The sequence below is a fragment of the Symsagittifera roscoffensis genome, chromosome 2 (assembly GCF_963678635.1).
Source record: "Symsagittifera roscoffensis chromosome 2, txSymRosc1.1, whole genome shotgun sequence".
In the NCBI taxonomy this organism is placed as follows: domain Eukaryota; kingdom Metazoa; phylum Xenacoelomorpha; order Acoela; family Convolutidae; genus Symsagittifera; species Symsagittifera roscoffensis.
In genome coordinates this window covers 77,447,776-77,466,010 of record NC_087063.1, presented here as the reverse complement: position 1 = coordinate 77,466,010, position 18,235 = coordinate 77,447,776, and the positions used below count along the sequence as shown (strand labels likewise).

The window sequence follows — 18,235 nt, the reverse complement described above, 5'->3', positions numbered from 1 at the left end:
TTCCGCAAAGTATAGTGTTTTGCGAGAGAGGCCTGTTTTTAGTGACTGAGCCAGATCCGAATGTCGACTCGACAGCTCCTGTAGCACCCGTTTTCCCCCATCTGGTGGAAGATTTCTTTTCTGTTGAGACCAGTTATTAGCCGCCCGGGCAAGATCGGCCAGCGCCTTGTACGGCGCACTGTCGGCAATGTTTCCCTCCAGAGAGAACATTGGGTTGAACCGTGGGGAAATCTGAGGACTGAGACTGCCTCTTGGCACCACTTTGGCACGATCTCGACTATAGTCCTGACTGGCAATTTGATCCGGCGTCAAGAGGTTGCGTTCAAGTCTTTGTGCTGAAGTATCAGACTTAACTATATTATGAAAAGCTTGTGACCATTCAGTATTGGGTTTACGTCCGAAGTGCATTTCAAAAGGTGACTTCTTAAGTGTAGAATGATTGCTTTTACGGATATCTTCTATAATTCGATAGAGTACTTCTTTCAAGTTACCGAAAGTAGGATCCAGTTGTTCAGTGCCTAACTTGCGTTTTATTGTTTGTATCGTACGTTCGACGAGGCCAGAGCCCCGATGGTCTCCGACTGGGGAAAAGATGTGTTTGATACCTTTACTAGTACAGAATTGTTGTAATTTTTCGTTTTTAAAGCCGGAGCCATGATCAGTCCTGATAGAATGAGGTAAGCCATGAATTCGGATATAAGATTCAAGAAATTTCGTAACCTTTTTAGCCCCAGTATTTTTTGTAATAAGTACAGACGGAAATTTCGAGAAACGATCGATAGCTACCAAGAGGAATATTTTTACGCCTCTATCATCTACAATAGGACCGGCAAAATCTAATTGTAACTCCTGATTAGGCCCCGTTAACAAGGGCAAAGATTGAGCGGTATGAAAAGTCTTGACGGGCTTTAAGTTCTTACCATACAACGTGCATTCGCGGCATCTTTCGCAGGTGTCGACTATCTGCCGATTCATAAATGGCCACCAAATGTATTCAGAGGCTGACATCATGGCCTCTTGACCCGGGTGCGACCGATGAAGGCGGGCAAGAACAGCTGGTCTCAGGACTTCTGGGATGGCCAGTTTGTTGTCAATTATCACACAGTTGTTGACAACCGCTGCTTTCGACCAGAATTGGGCCATGTAGGTTCCGAGTTTGTTAAAACTGGAAACGTCTTTGTTATTGATGGCCCGTTTCATCGGACCCAGAAATCTATCTTCTTCTGTGAGCTCGGCTAGCAAGTCAGCGTCGAATAATCCCGGTAGTCCCACAATTTCTTTCTTGGACTTGGAGATGATAGGCTTTCCACCATTGATTGCATACACGCCAACTTTATCAGCAGAATGAGCTCTGCCCGGTCTTGACAATCGGCACTTCCGCAAAGCCTCCAAAAGCTGGTTGTGTCCCTCCCTTCTGGAGACAGTCCTGGCAGCAACAAATCGGGTTTTCGCCGCACGCTCTCTGGTCCGATTGCGTTGACGTACCTGGTCCAGTCGTGAGATTCGTCCTACTTGACGAGATCTTACTGAAGGGCGCGGGCTCGGCCGTCGAAAATTAGGTGAACTCAATGTGAAGTTTTCGACAAAAGAGAGGAGTTCTGCTTGTTCCTCCATTGTGCTATATGATGAGTGTTGTATCGGATTGTGAGCTGGTTGAGTAGTTGGTTTGTCGTTAGTATGTTCAAGAGCGGAATGTGGTAGTGAAGTAGGTTTTGAGGGATTCATGTTGTTGTAGATAGAGAAGTGAGATAAAAGAGAATTAGTAGAATGAGTTAAAGATGAGAAGAAAGAGTTGCGACTATCTTTTAACAATTCAGGTCGGAGACAATGAATTGAAGCGAGCGAATTTGGTTTGCGATTATTAATTAGCATACCGGTTTCTGATTGGTCAATTCTGCAACAACATGACTCGACGCCCTCACGCGGTGAGAGACCGAACGCGCGAATTTGCATAACGTGATTTGATTGGTCGAGAAAACACTTTGATTTATGAATTTGAGGCACATCGACCTCTTGCGACGAAGAACATAACTTACTAGACGAGTCAAGTATATTAAATGTATTTATAAATGATAAGGCCGAATTGAATGCCTCAATAGACTTTACAACAAAAAGTTCATCGTAGATTGATGGCGCTGGAGCTGGGAAGGTTGGATGTCGAGACAGATAATCCACAATGCCTAAAGTAACCCCAGGCACGTGAATAACTTCGAAATCGAATGGTAATAACCGGTCCGCCCAACGTGAAAGACGCGACTGATAGGATTTGTTATTATAATTTTCACTCAATGCCGAAATAATGGCTTTGTGGTCGGTTAATACTTGAAAACGATTGCCCAATAAATAAGTACGAAAATGTTCGCACGCCCAAACGATTGCCAACAACTCAAGTTCATTCGTACTATATTTTGTCTCAGCATTATTGAGAAAGCGTGAGGCAAACGCGGTTGGGGCCCAAACTCCTGGTTCGATCTCCTGTTCCAAACATGCCCCTAACCCGTTATGACTAGCGTCACATTTCACCCGAGAACTTTTTGAAGAGTCATAATGGAATAAATTGGGAATATTAGCCAACATATTTATGATACTCTTGAAGGCGCTATCTTGTTCCTCCCCCCACCGAAAAGACTGTTTGTTACATGCCTTTAGAGATTCTCGGAAATGAACGGTATATGTGTGTAGATCAGGTATGAATCGTTGTAAGTGATTTAACGTCCCCATAAACGAGCGGAGCTGCTTTAAGGTTTTGGGAGGTTTAAGTGATCGAATCGCATCAATCACTCTTTCAACCAAGTCATTGTGCTTGAACGTCTCCTTTTGTGACTACTAGAATGTCGTCGAGGTAGCAAACCACACCTTCTAATCCTTGCAAGGTACAATCCATCGCCTTCTGAAACTCGGTTGGCATGTCGGTCAACCCATAGAACCCTGTCTTAAACCGATAGGTTCCCGTAGCATCTCCGCATAAAATATTGAAATTACAATGATTGCTGGTGGCTGAAGACAATGGCAGCTGACTGAAAGCATATTTCAAGTCTAACGAGGTGAACCAAACGGTGCCTGGTACATCTTTAGTGATTATTTGAGCCACAGAATCAACAAGCTCGTGAATATTTGGCATCTGGTACTTGTTCTTCCAGATTTGCGCATTCATCGGTTTAGCATTTAAAGCAAGTTTTATCGAGCCGTCCTTCTTGGCAGTCAGTACAATGGGTGCTATGAAATAGTCAGTTGTGCATTTGTCCAGTTTCTCAATGTGACCTTGTTTTACCAACTGTTTGATTTCGTTAGCGACTCTGTCCTGGATGTGAATTGGGACTTTACGTCCCTTAACCTGACGTGGTACCAGTGGATACTTGAAGTTTGTAAACACTTTGTGGTTCTTTGATCTTCCTAATCGATTAAATACGTGCGCGTAATTTTTAGCGAAGAAAGAACTCCAATAATCGGAGACAGGATCCTGGTTCAGAACCTCAAGTTGCTGAACGTGTTCTGCCTTCAGTTGGGTGGTCACTATTCCCAATTGGTCTTGTAAGTCCAAACCCAACAGGTTTCTTGTTCTGTTCTCCGAGACAAGGAAGCAAGCCTCTTCCACTCTCCAACCACTAGACGAGATCGGTAGACAAACTGAGCCGAGAAGGCGGATTGGTTTTTTACTGTAATCAACATACAGAGTGTCTATAGGATTCCGTGCTACGTCTCGAAATTTGAACGACGGGTTGCGCTGTAATATCAAATCGCAAGTCCGTTTATTAATGAATGAGACAGGACTTCCAGTGTCGATGGTTGAGTAGAAGAAGCTCGAACCCGTACGCAGCTGGATACTGAGGCTTCTCGGTTTCCCTTTGTTTGATCTGAGAAGCTCAACGCTATCAATCCTAACAGCACTTTCAAGTTGTAGCACACTGTATTCGGGTTCGCTATCATAGTCTGCATCAATGAAGTTACAGTCAATTGAAGGGTCAGTCACTTCCTCACTATCATCGACCAAATTGACGCGACGTCTTGACGAGTTACAGCATTTAGCAAAATGACCTCGTTTTTTGCAAAGATTGCAGGTAACCTCTCGAGCGGGACACGACTTTCTGTGTTCCGGGCTAAAAGGGTTGCCACAGAAATAACATGCTTTGTTGCCTTTGTTACTTTGTATATTTGGTCGATTAGAGTTGTTCTGAGGAGTATTCAGCTTTCCTCTAGATGACTGTATTGAGAAAGTGGGTTCTTGTTTTATCTTGACATTTCCAGTGACTTGGTTATGTGGGAGTAGTTTTTGGAACTGGGCCGACGTACTAGCCCCTTTTTCGCATTCTAGAGCGAGTTGGAATGTATCGTCTAAATCTGCTTTTGCCTTAATCAGCTGCTGTTGCACATCCACATCACGAATTCGTCCTATGAAAAGATCTTACAGGGTATCCCTCTCTTGAGCACGTGGCCAATTACACAAGGCAATTTGAGCACTGAGGCGAGCGTAGAATGAAGAAAAGGTGTCATTTTCCAACATAAAGATATTGTTGTACAGTTTAATGCGCTCGACAGTATAATCGCGTTCTATCTTGAATAGTGTTTCGCAGGCTTTGTGGAAATCACGGAAAGGAGTGACACTGATGTCCGTATGCGGGTAGGAATCCGCGAAGCGTCGTTTCCCTTCGTTTCCTAGAGCGAAAAACAACCGTGACTTCAGTCGGGCTTCTGCTTCGTGATAGAACCAGTTGAGGCCTATTCTGGAGCCTTTCCTTCTGCGCTCGGCATTGTATTCGGCCATGCGGCGAACTGCTGCCTGATCTCTGAGGAGGCGTGCATCGGCCTCCGCAGCTGTTTCCGTCGCTCCTATGATCTCAGCTTTTGGAGGTGGTTCATCGATTACCTCCGTGGGTTCTGCTAATAACTCCTGAGGGTTCAGGTTATCTTTTAACCCCACCGCCAGGAAGAACTGTCCAATCCAAGATTCCCAAAGGAATGGGGGGTTAATCGAAGGTTTCGCCCAAAAAGGGGGAATACCCAACAGGTCAGTCCTGTCTTCGTTCACAGGAACTGCTGGCTGCGCCATGAGATTTTCCGAGATTTAAAGGACAAAACTAGATTGTTCGTAATAGTGAATTGATTGATTAGTTGCTTTGATTCTTAGTTACTTGAGATTTAGTTAGTCAGACTTTGACTAAATGAAATAGAACGAATAGAGATTGAATAAACTTTACATCTAACAACGATGTATACAAAAACATAAGAGTGATCACACACAGTGTGTCGCTCGGTAAGGCCAATCCGGTGACCTTGAGCAGACTGGTAAATAACTATGCAGCATGGCTGCAAAAGACAGCAAAATAAATGAGGTACTAAATGTCGCCTCATCAAAATAACAACAAATTTGTTTTGAAAATGTAGAAATGCTGAAAACAAATCAATTTATTCAAAAGTCACCTTGTTTATCAAACGATTCAGGTTATTTGGTAAACAATTTTGATATGACTTGCGAAAAACTCTGGGAATCAATTTGACAACGTTTCTAATCGCGAACCAAAATAATATTCGTCAAACTTTAAAGCGCGGAGCAGTTTTCAAATAACTTCGAACCTTCTGGCTTAAAGAAGACATTTGACATGGAAGTTAATGGCTATAAAATTTAAAATGTAGTCAGACAGCAGCATCTGATGCAGTTTCATACACATACTTGACTATTTCAGAGAAAATTTCGAGGTCCATTTTTGAAATTAAATTTATTTTTAAATAGCTTTTAAGACAATTAATCCACAAGTAGCAGACCGACAAATGAGCTGTTCAATTTTTTACAGAGAACTGTCATGCACCCCTGCTTCTAATTTAGATGCGTTTTCTGTGGTGGCTAATGTTGCCTCATCCTCAAGCAGCGATCCAGGAGGGCGTCGAACGTCTGGTCTTCCGATTGAGAGTTAGTGACGTAACCACTTCAACCCTGCTCACATCATGAACAAAAACCCATATGATAAGCTTAAAAATTTTAATATTTTTCCACAATTGAGCACCTCGGCCCAATTGAAGGTACTTGATGAAATTGTTCCCTAGCAACCAAAACTTTTGGAACCCTGGATCAACTATGAGCGTCCATATAAAAACATTCTCAACCAGTTTCGAACTCAAACCACCTTTAGGATACATTTAAGGCTCTTTTCTATTTTCCTCTCACATTTGAAATCAATTGATTTGAAAAACTATTTCCGCGATGCCTGAAGCAATGAAACTGTGCATGATTTACTAAAACTATTTCGAAAAGATTTGTCGTTTTTTAGACTTTCTACCAAAACACGGCGCTTTCAGCCAAAATCACTACAAAACATCTAAGAAAAAAAGAATTGATATGAAAGAACAAAGAAAAAAAGCGAAATCAATCTATTGATAAACTATTTTTTGAATCGTTCAATGAAAATTTTAAAATGCAAGTATTTAATGTCAAAAACAATATCAGTCATTCTCAATGCGTGCGAAATTTTAGGGTTTAACCACATCAACATTTGCTACTATCAGTCGAATTAGGGCTATTCTGAGGCATCAATTCATATTGTAAATTAAAAACAAAATAGTAACAAAATTCAGTAGAAATTGTTTTAAATATACAAAAATGGTCAAAGGATATCAATTTATGACACAACCACATAGTTGATCAAATAAACTATTGAACAATTTTTTAATCTGCGAAAAAGTCTATATGTCAATTTGATATTGTTTCAATTCGAAAACCAAACTATGATTCGTCCAACTTCGAAGCGCGAAGCGGTGTTCGCATAATTTCTAATCTTTTGGTTTGAAGTGAAATTAATTTCAACAAGACATAAACCTGAATAAAATTTTCAATTAACTTAGAAGTGAAGCTGAGTTTTGCAACACTTGCGATACAATACAAACATTAAAAAAAGGTAACAAAAAATATTGGAAAAATTAGGTCTGCTAAAATTTTAATTTTTGTATGTCTCAATACCAAGTTCAATCTAGGCAAACATGACAAGCAAAACATCTGAATTTTAATTTAGCAACGGTAAAAAAATTACAAAGCGGAAACGCAGCCGACAACTTTTGAGCAGACCTTAAATGAGCCGAAGAAAATGATTTTGTGGAAGAGCTTCTAAGTCACGTCAAAACTTGAGACAAACGAAAGTCTGAAAATTTAAATTTTTTGGGGAAAAAATTCAATTTCATACATTCTGAAAAAAAGCAGGTCTGGCTGGGACTCAAACCCCACACAGTAAGGTATAAAGGTTACCACTCGACCTATAAAAAAGTGGGAGCAGACCTAAAATTAATAAAAAGTATTAATAAAGCAAATAGGAAAAATTTTTTATGCCTAATTAATGGTACGCAAGAAAGAATTTAGTCATTAACTCTTTAAAAGTCAAGTTCCCGTTTTCTAAAAGATACTTCAATCGAAAATGAAATACACTCTATGAACTTGCTAAGGTAGTCATGAGTTCTTGGAGGTCCAAAAAACGTTTAAAGTAGTCAATAAAGACAACACTAAACAAGGATAGCCGACTACTTTGCAAGTAGCACAGAAGGTTCCGAGCGTAGTCTTTAGAAAATTAGAGTAGTTTTTTCTGCTTGGTGTGATAAAAGGATCTGTTTTGTAGAAAGATATGTAGAAAAACTAAAGAAAAAAGGAAAAAATTGAGACTAAAAACTAATTTTAATTGCTGAAAATTAAGTTTTAAGGTCTTAAATTAGGCAAAATTCAGCTTGTAAGCCTGCTCCCATGCTTTATTTACTCGAATTAAGACAAAAATCAAAATTTTCAAATCGGAAAACTTTCGTAGTTTATTTTAATATAGTTCGAATTGCGACTGAAAGGGCTATAATATGATATATCACTTAGTCCGATGATTACTTGTCGTACCTGATTTTGCGTGGAAAACAAAAAAAAACTAAAACTCAGGAATACAAAGTTCCTCCCCATTTTCAATGGTCGGAACGAAAACCATGCTTTCTAATATAAAATGATGTTTTTGTGAGGTGGGCAAAAAGGAAAAAGAGTCGTAATCAAATTTTGTCAAAAACAAGAAGTATAAAATTAAATTCATTGGGTTAATTTGGGTGCAACATCAGTCAGTTAATTGTTATATAATTAGAACTATAAATATTTCAAAGAATTCTCTGAACTTCTTCACGATTCGTATTCTCTTCTACATACTGATAATAGAATCTACAAATTATTCTAAATGCCAAATATTAATAAAATAAAAAAATTTCGACTCTCAAAATGTCATTTCAACCAAAGAACATAAAGCAAGTCGAAATTTTCCCAATTCCAATGAAGTCAGAATTCAAATATAGCGAATAAAATTTAAAGACAAAGAGAAAACGAGCAACAAATTCAAGCACAAACATAAAAATCACCAATGCGACCGCGGAGAAGCGATCAAATTGCGCATTTGCGAGATCAAAATTGACAAAACATGTTTTCTAAATATGATAGTGTGTCTGTGGTTCATTAGTGTCGTTTAGAGTTTACCTCTGTGATCGCAATAACAATTGATCTAATTTGGAACCAGCTCGTATCGAACTGTCGACAAGGTTGTGAGCAGAAGGTGCAAATCAAGGATGATTCAGACGAAAATCTTGGCGAGTGCGTCGGCGCCCGCACTTGCGAAGAACTCTTTGGTGGGATGGAAAGCGACAGAGTAAATTGACTCGTCGTGTTTCTTCCTGTGTGCGGCTACTTCCTGTACACAGGTCTTCGACTCCAGGTTCCAGAGGCGCACCGAGCAGTCGTGGGATCCGGACAGGAGGTAGAGTCCGGAGGGGTCAGTGGCCAGACTGGTGATGGAGTCCAGATGAGCTACCATCTGGTGCACCATCTTACCACTGGAGTGGTCGAAAAATCTAAATCACATCCAAATTAACGCTTTGGCTATTCTATCATATAACTTATATAACTTTTTTTTTCTGATTCGATGATTTTGCTCGCGTTATTCAATTGCAAGGAAAATTGAAATGTGACTGCATAGCGCAATGAGAAACACATTTTTTCTTCCTGTATAAAATGTAAAACTCATGTTTATATACAAAAATGGCATGAGCTGGGGAAACTGTAAAAAGCTTGGTTTTGTTTTGTGCACCCCTACCTCAACGTGAGCTTTCATGTGGAGAGTTACCTCATTCGAAAAATAATTAGTCTTTACTTGAAACAATCTTGTAACCCCCTCAACGTACACGTGTTCAAAATTCTTCAAAAAAAGGGTCGATATAGTGTTTTGGGAGAGCTCGGAAAATCAATTTGCTCGTCCTGGAAAAGTCGCCGAAAACTTTGAAATTCCGCTTTCCTTAAGCAATTCCTATAGAGTCAATGAACGCACAGAACCAAAAATTCCGAATTTCAAAGAAAAAAATATTTGGCCTTTTAAAGCTCTTTGAATTACAAGCAAAATTTATGATTGGCACTTTTTTGATAAAATTAACCCAATTTGAGAAAACTGGAGTGTTATAAAAGTGCTTATACCGCTCTAAAATCTTAAAATTAAAAATTGATCACGTTTTTTCTCAGCATTTTTATCTGCCTTTTAGCAAATTAACTTGAATTGAACTCAAAAATTGCCTATATACCTAAGTGCATTCATAAAGGCATCAATATGTATGAATGCACTTCTATAAAAAAATATTCGAGCATTTAAGACTTTTCCTAAAACAAAAAAATCATCAAGACCTATTTAAGAGTGTAAATTACTATCATCGACTCTTAATCTTAGCGCAATCTATCCGAATTTGAATAACTTTAATTTCGAATGTCTGATTGGTTCCTACTTCAGGAAAAATGGTCTTCCGTATACATACCTCAAATATTTGTCCTCGTGCGCAGTTATTGTTTGTGAGCTAGTGGGGTGATTCACAATCTTGTTCACTTGTTTGGGAGAGAAGGGCTCAGCTGAAACGAACAATAAAGACTTATTAGTTTAAAAATAGGCACATAAATGTAGGAGAGCATATTTGGTTTTCACTTGATCGCTTATTGAGCAATCTTCAATAACTTCGAGGTGACTATGTCATCAAACTATGACCTTCAAAAGGCACTCAAAACGTAATTTCTAAACTTTGCCACTTTAAATCTGCATCTGGACTCGAATAAGTCAAAAGTTCAACTTATGATGGATGGTCATGGTCATGACCAAAAGTCTGGTCATGGTCCATTGCTTTTCAAATGACATTAAATTCAGTCTGTTTACTTTGAACGATTACTTCAGAAAAATATAGCAAGAGGACAGCAAGCAAGGTACAAATTCATTGCGCCTAAATTCAGGTCAAGATCGAAACTTCAACTAAAAATGACTCTTCCTTTTTTGCCACGCTTTTGAAAAAGTAATTGAACACAAAGAGTAGAAAAAAAACACTGACTTAGTTAAAAAAATCTCAACTTTCGAACTTCAAAAAAATGGATGGCCTTCAAGCTCTTTGAATTTCTAGAACAATTTATGATTGGCACTTTGCTGTTAACATTAACCCAACTTGAGAAAACTGGATCAATAGTAAAGTTTTTATTCCGTTGGAAATCTAAAAACTAAATTCCACTTTCGAAACTAGAAATTGATCACGTTTTTTCGCGCCATTTCCATGTTCGTATTAGGAGAGTTCTATTTACTTAACTTTCAGCAGATGAAATTCAATTGAACTCAAAAAGTGCATATATACCTAAGTGGGAGTGGGGCGGGGGGTTTGGAATTTCAAAAGAAAACATTTTTTAAAAACATTTTTATGAAAATTGTATCTAAGATTTTAAGCAAAATTATTTTCAAACAACTTAAATGAAAGTTGGAGCATGCAGGGCTTTGCCCTGATACTAGCAATCTTGTTGTAGCTTTGTTTTCAACATTAAAGTACTTATGCTTATAGACTTAAACCGCTACTGAGCCTATGTCTATAAGCATATCTACGCTGCTCGAAACTGAAAAAATTTCCCAAATAAAACTTTGGCAAGTAGGCCGACAGAAATTGGGATTAAATCCATAGAACCGGCAACAAAAAATTAACGTTTCTCTAAAAAAACTTTCATCTCTAAACAAAAAATTTATCTCTATTTCAAGTGCTCCTGCACTCGTAACTCAATTTAAATACAGTAACAGTAATCAGCAGATCATTAACTTAAAAAAAAATGGAGACACTATTTCTCTTTTGTTATTTCGGGGGAAAAGTCTACCCAGTTGCAATATTCTTTCTAATTTGAAGAGTAATGATTACACAACACTCATAGATCTTTTCAGACAACACCACCCTGACTCACCTGGTGTGTCGGAGGGTGGTGTGAATCGGACAATCTGCTGTCCTGTCTCGATGTCGTAAAGGACTGAACTAGAGGAGGAGAATCCGACCACTGCCTGGTTGGAATCAGTCCTCACAAATGTACACGACACAGGCACTCCGTCGTCTAAATTTATTAACTCATGATTTATCATCACGACACAACCAACATATCAAGACATTTCGATTAGTCATTTTCCTTTATTGAATTGAAGCATATTTGTACATGAAAAAAAAAATTGTACGCAATTGACCTGGGGATTTTATAATCAATGGCAAAATTTCACTCAAAACTTCTCACATTTTCTAAATGGTTCCTAATATTTGATGAAAAAAGAATCGCGTGTATAACATTTCCGTAAAATTTTTGGTAGAATTCGGAGTTGTCTATATAACAAATTCGAACCTGGTAAACTTTCAAAAGTCTGCAACAACGGTGTCTGCTCGTCTTCCAAGGGTCGCCACAACTTTACAGTACAATCCGCACTGGCCGACAACAACAGGGGCTTCGAGGGATGATAGGCCAGATCCCAGACTGCATCTTTGTGCTCCTTGTAGATCCCAAGAGATACCGTAGTCTCGTAGGGGTCATAGGGATCGTTATTTCCATTGGGCAACATCCAACTGTGGATTGTTCCATCTGTGCTGCATGAGAACATTTTATCGCCGTCCGGGGCAATTACTGCATTCAGAACCGGGCCTAAATGTGCTCGGAACGTGTACACCGGTTCGAATTCCGGCGTCGCGTTCTTTTTACTGCTCTGCGGTGCACATTTAGCCAGATTCCACAATTTCAAAGTGTGATCTTCGGAGCCGGTGACTACTACTTGATCTGTGGGATGAAACGCGACACATCTTACACTGTCAAAATGACTTCGTAACGTATATTTGATGTTCCAAGTTTTCCTGTAGTCCTCACGAACTGAATTTGAGAGCGGGTCATACTGCAGAGGAGCTGCTTCGTTTGAGATGGTCAGCCTAGCGAGCTCGCCCAGGGCTCCTAGATTTTCTCCAGGCATTTCGGATCCTTTTCTTGATCCTAAAGCATTCACATCTAACATCAAATGAAAGCCAATCGATATAAAATACTACCTTATATGATCGTGTAATTTCTGCAGGAAAAGGTCGCTGATTGGTTTAAATCTAATGATCATCGATTAGTAAAATAAATAAATGCAGCATATAGAAAAGCAACAATTTTTTGAATAAATACTGCTTTAAACAATTGCTATCGCACTGATTTAAAACAGTACTTCTATCAAAAAACACTTTGAATGGAGCAGGAAGTTAATTTCAAGAACTATTACTTGACAAACTCAGATCGAGTTTTTACCAAAAAAAGGCTCATGAATCAACCTTCAAGATTTGTAATGGCAATCCAAGCTTAAAAAATACAGTCGACATTCCAATTGAGCGAAGTAACATCTGAATTATTCAGCAAAAACGAACATGAACAAAATGATTCGTTTTTTGTGCACTCTTTCAATTATATTCGGCCCGACACAAAAGTTTTTGATCTGACACTATTTTTTGATCCGATATTATTGTTTTCACCCGGACACTTGTATTTTTAACACAACACTGTCTATTTGACCCGAGATAGTAGAAGTTCGGCGAATATGCAACGTAAGTTTTTTCCTCGAAATGGAAAGATAATACTGACCTGGAGGTTCATCCCCAGAGCCCGGTACTCCCCCGGACGCTGAGCCGTAGAACTTAGGGGGGAAATTTGGACTACTTCCACTGCTCTCGTCAGCTGCGTCCCACTGTTGCATTAACTGCTCAATCGCACCTGTTCCCGGCGTCTTCACTCCTACATGAAACGACGCATGAGGTCAGTCAGAGGGTTGACTTGATGTTTATGACATAAAAGTTGGTCACAAACAAAAAAACATAGCTAACAGACCGGTGGAAAAGATTCAATGAACACAGCTAAACAGAAAAAAAAGACTTGTTTTTTGAAAAAAAAACTTTTTGAATTTCCAAGAAAAAAAATAGATGGCCTTAAAGCTCTTTGGTTCAATTTATCTTTGATACTTTTTGAGTAAGTTAATCCAATTTGAGAACACTGGATCAAAAGGTATTTTTTTATTCCGCTGCAAAACTTGAAAATTAAATTCCACTTTCGAAACTCAATTCGATCAGGTTTCCCTGTTTGCTGTTTGTAGTGCATTTTGCCTTCCTTTTAACAAAGGAAAAAACTCAACTTGAAAAAAAAAACAAAGTTAAACCACGAAAAAATAAATTTGAGCCTGAACAAATTATAAGACTTTTCCTGGAAAAGAAAACGCAAAAAAAAAATCACGACAAGATAAAAATCATCACGGCCTATGTAAGAGTCTGAGCTACGTTCATCGACTCTTTAAAAATACCGATTGGGGGAATTATAGAGTTTAACACAGAGGCGAAGCTGCGCTTCCGCAAACACTTGCGACGATAACACGACCAAAAAGCAGCTCCATCAAGTGGGAAAAGAAAAGGTAGAAATAGGCCTCGAATTAGCAAAAACTCGGCTACGTGTAGGATTCGAATCTGCGACCTGCTGCAATCAAGATATTTTTAGTCTCACGCACTATTCAATCAGCCACACAAGCTTAAAAACCGACAAACAACAGTCACGAACAAAGCAGGTACACATGCTAATAAATTGCCAATGCAATTCAGCAAAAATGACACCACATACAAATAGACTCAATTAATAATTCGGAATATAACACACTGAAGGCATCCACACTAATTTTGCATCTAATGAATCTCAAAGCATAAAGCCACATCCCAAAAACAGAGCCACATTAAGAAAAAATTATGCATTTCAAAAAATTGCGAGATATATTGAGTTAGAAAATTTCTGAAACCGAGTTTTCATTATTGTTGTTGTTTGAAACAAATCACTTTTTTCGGTTCATTTGATGAATTAAAAAAGCATCAACTGTGTTAACTTATTACTATTTGAATTTCAAAGCTCATTCTATGAAAAAACTGTAAAGATGCACCAATATTTTCGACTTAGGTTGGAAAAAAGAAGGTTCGCACTAATACACTCGCTTCGCAAGTGTAAAAAGTTAGAACAGACAGAATTAATTAAAAAGAACAATCTGCCAATTTCGAACTAATTTTGCACACTATCTTGAACTTTCGAGCGACCTTGAGACATAGTTCTTGTCAGAAAAACTAGCTTTCACAAACAAATCAAAAATTCCAACATTCAGAAGCTTAACGAATGCATTTCCTAATCAGATAATTTTTTAGAACGCCGAACAAAATAATCTAACTTTGTGTGGATTTGGCGCCTCCCGCTCTTTTCTCCTTCTTGTACTGTTCTTTCTTTTTCTCTGCCAGCTCAGCTCCACTGGCCCAGGCATCCTCCGTCCCCCCAATAGCATCTCCTTCTGCATTCGAGGAACCATCATTCACATCCCCACCCACAGTCGAGTCCAGGTCGAACATGGCGTCGAACTCCCTTTGGATGGACTCCTCGTCAGTGGCCTCAGAGAACCCCAACTCATCCTCGCCGTCGTTTTCACTCAGGCCCAGAGAAATCACCTAAATTGCATGATTCAGTTAAGAAAAGACAAAGAACTCACCTAAAATTACACGGGTAAAAAACACCGAATAAAAATCAATTACGATGTTGAAGAAATTTTTTATGCAAAAACAATAACAGCGGGTAGAAATGAAAAACTGAAAAATCCTTTTAACCAAGAGCATACCGAATCAATTGCATCATCATCTTTCTTAGATCCGCCTACAGAGTTCTCGTTGTCAAAGTCCTCCATTTCCTTGTCCAGTTTCACGGCAGCATCCAGAAACGAGACATCAACCATTGGTCCAGACATCTGGTTACCTTGCTCATTATCAGCAGCATTGACCGCATTAAGAGCTTCAGACAATCTAGAACAGAAAAAAAACTCTTCACTGCAAATCAACACAGATTTTACTATAAAATCGTCATATCTGCTAGAGGAATAAACCATGTGAACCCATAAAACCGTTTAAAAAAGGGGACCAAGTTAACATCCCCCCAAAGCCGTTGGGGGGGGGGGGGGGGGGAGGAGGATGTTTCCTTGGTTCTAAGTTAGAAATTTTCAGCCAATCAGAATCGAGAGTGGAAGATCTCAAGTTGGTCTATCTAGGGGGAGGATGTTAACTTGATCCAAAAAAATGTTTACTTACTTGAAGTCTTTATAATCCAATCCGCCAGTTTTTGACTTCGCGAAGGGTGGAACATCATTGACCGAAGCACCCACCAATCCGAGAATAGAATTAATTTTAGCTGCCTTTACTTCCAACATGGAATCTGTATACCCAATTTCTTTCAGGTATGTTCTTAAAAGCTTTCTGCCTTGTTGCAGAGAAACTGCATTTTGCATCGTAAGTTCATCTTGCTGAGGTTCGCTCAAAAGGTTATCAGCCATCTCGTCAGTTTCATCTTCGTCGAAATCAGGAATGGGCATGGGAACATTTGCTTTACCTGATTGATTTTTAAGCCTGAAAAAGCAGAAATTTATATTTATTTAATACACCAAAAGAAGCGGACACCAAAAGATAGTAAAAGATAGTAAATATTTGAACAAGAAAACACAACTAACCGTTCCTGTTTCAAAGCGTATTCGAGCATTTTGATTCTTCGAACCAGATCTCGTTTGAGATTTTCTTGGCCTTTTCTCTCACCAGTTAGAAAACCGATCCGAGCCTGCAGAATAAAACAAACATAGACAACTAACAGTTGGAAAAGAGTCAAGGAATGCAGGTTAACAAAAATATACTGACTTGTCTTTTAAAAAGATCTCAACTTTCGAACTTCAAGAAAACAAATAGTTGCCCATAAAGCTTTGAATTTTTAGAACAATTTGTTTGGCTTTTCTTTCATAAAACCAATCCAATTTTGAGAACTGGATCAATATATAAAATTTTTCTTTCGCTGGGAAACCAGAAAATTAAAGTCGACTTTCGAAACTAAAAGTCGGTCACGTTTTTCGCGACCTTTACACTTTTGCTGTTCGATAGTGGAGTTTGCCTTCCTTTAAACAATGGAACTGCACTGAACTTGAAAAGAAATCAGAAGTCACACCGCAAAATAATGTTAATTTGAGCTTGAAGACGCTTCCTAGAAAAAAATCAACTCAACCAATATAAGAGTCAGAATTGCGTTCATCAACTCTAAAAACATTGAAAAGGAACTATTGGAGTCTATGTTTAAAAATATATATATGCTAGAAGCAACGATACAAAAGTCAAACTGTCCAGCTTTTTTATCCACCCCTTCAGGAACCCAATAGAAAAGTGATATGAAAAATTATACCTGTAGCTCCGCTCGCTCCACATCCCAATGAGCTCGTTCCATTTCAAAACGAGTCCACTCATGTTGAATGAAATGAAGGATTCCAGGTATGCTATACTGCATTTGCTCTGGAGCGGACTTCTGACCGGGATTATTTGACTGTTGTTGGTTGTTCATGCTTTTGTTTTCGTCCATGGGCTAGCGATGGCGAACTTTTACATGAGAACTAAAAAAAACTATCCATCTCGTGGATGATAAGAAAGAGCTGAGGACGATTGTACTTGAACAATCCCGTTTTCCATATTTCTCATTTGAAAAAACCGAACGCCAGGAATCCTCAACGCCGGTTCCTTGAACCTCAACGCCGGTTCCTTGAACCTCAACGCCAGGAATCCCCTCAAGGTAGTCCAGAATCTGTTCAAAAATCAAGGCGTACTTCGACAACGCAAAGATATTATCATCTGGCACGATATTATCAATAATAGCATCACCGCCCACTCAAGCAACTATTGTCCAATTCGAGACATATACCGACCCCTTAGTCCTCGCACACTTGCTAGGACTCTCGAAAACCTCAAGAAAAAATTGTCTTTTCTGCAGAAATATCTAAAATCGTGGCACAAAATCAAACAGTTCCCTGATGAAATGTATTTCAAACAAGGTGAAGACAAATCCACGATAGCTCGCGATATTAGTCAGAAATGCGAATTGTTAAACCAATTCTTCTCAAGTGTATTTACACCATCCGAAAATATAAACACCAAAGATTAAAAAAAGTCAGCCCTGAATACAGTTCTGGTGACAGAAGAAGTAATAAGCAATATCCTATTAGGTTTAGATGTGAACAAATCCCGTGGACCCGACAACATCGGTAACATCTTTCTGAAAAACCTTCCACGTCTCTCAAAATCCCTGAAGGTAGTATTCCAAACCTGTCTAAAAAAAGGTGTATTCCCGAAGGAATGGAAAATTAGTGAAGTTACATCTATTTTCAAGGAAAATGCCAAAGCTCACGTTACTCAATACAGGCCGATAAGCCTCTTAGCCAACGTTTCAAAAGTTTTTGAGAAACTTATCTTCAATCAAATGAATCTCCACTTCGAGCCTAGTTTCCATCGCGCTCAATACGGCTTTATGCACAAGAAATCGGCAGTATTGCAACTCCTAATCTTCGCTGATAACATTTACAAAAAGCTTGACTAAAAGAAATCCAGTGACATCAGCTCTCTCTACGTTGACTTCAGCAAATCCTTCCACAAAGTGTCTCACCTGAAACTTGTTGAAAAAATATCTAACCTTCGCATCGGAGGGAAACTCCTGAAATAATCGTAAGCTACCTAACAGAAAGGAAACAGAGAATTAAAATTGGATGTTATAAGTCATCCATTTCTCAATGCACTAACGGTGTTACCCAAGGTTCTATTTTTGGACCATTAATGTTCCTGGTATATGTGAACGACCTTCCTGATGGAATAGAAGACGGATAAGCCTTCGGTTAGGCGGACGATTTTTAAGTGGTGACCACATCTTTAAGCTACGCAGAAAAGGCGGCTTCACAAATAGAAAAATGGAGCATCGAAAATAAAATGATTCTCAATGTTGACAAACCAACATACTGTGCATAAAAGAAGAGACACAAACAAACGGACGATTAAAAACCGTCACATCACAGAAAGATCTCGAAATCATCAAGTCTAACAATTT

The 18,235-nt window shown here is 38.9% G+C and overlaps 2 protein-coding genes across 2 annotated transcripts in view; one reads left to right on the top strand and one right to left on the bottom strand.

Moving 5' to 3' along the window:
• The window catches only part of LOC134840564 (uncharacterized), a 257,049-nt gene that overhangs the window by 152,761 nt on the left and 86,053 nt on the right, over window positions 1-18,235 (top strand). The window lies entirely within an intron of this gene.
• Window positions 8,019-16,790, bottom strand: LOC134840558 (striatin-3-like). Its single transcript, XM_063856459.1, has 10 exons — window positions 16,553-16,790; window positions 15,840-15,943; window positions 15,424-15,738; window positions 14,961-15,141; window positions 14,523-14,793; window positions 12,914-13,063; window positions 11,657-12,289; window positions 11,234-11,377; window positions 9,793-9,883; window positions 8,019-8,844 (listed from the first exon to the last, which is right to left on the bottom strand). Exons 1-10 carry the CDS (start codon window positions 16,724-16,726, stop codon window positions 8,568-8,570), a joined length of 2,340 nt encoding a protein of 779 aa, XP_063712529.1. The 5' UTR covers window positions 16,727-16,790; the 3' UTR covers window positions 8,019-8,567.

Excerpts from the sequence above, each read along its gene's own strand:
- LOC134840558 (XM_063856459.1), bottom strand. The coding sequence starts at position 16,726 with ATGGACGAAAACAAAAGCATGAACAACCAACAACAGTCAAATAATCCC. Across the intron at positions 15,944-16,552 it reads TGGAGCGAGCGGAGCTACAG|GCTCGGATCGGTTTTCTAAC; the intron begins GTATAATTTTTC and ends TTTATTCTGCAG. Across the intron at positions 8,845-9,792 it reads CACGAGGACAAATATTTGAG|ATTTTTCGACCACTCCAGTG; the intron begins GTATGTATACGG and ends GATGTGATTTAG.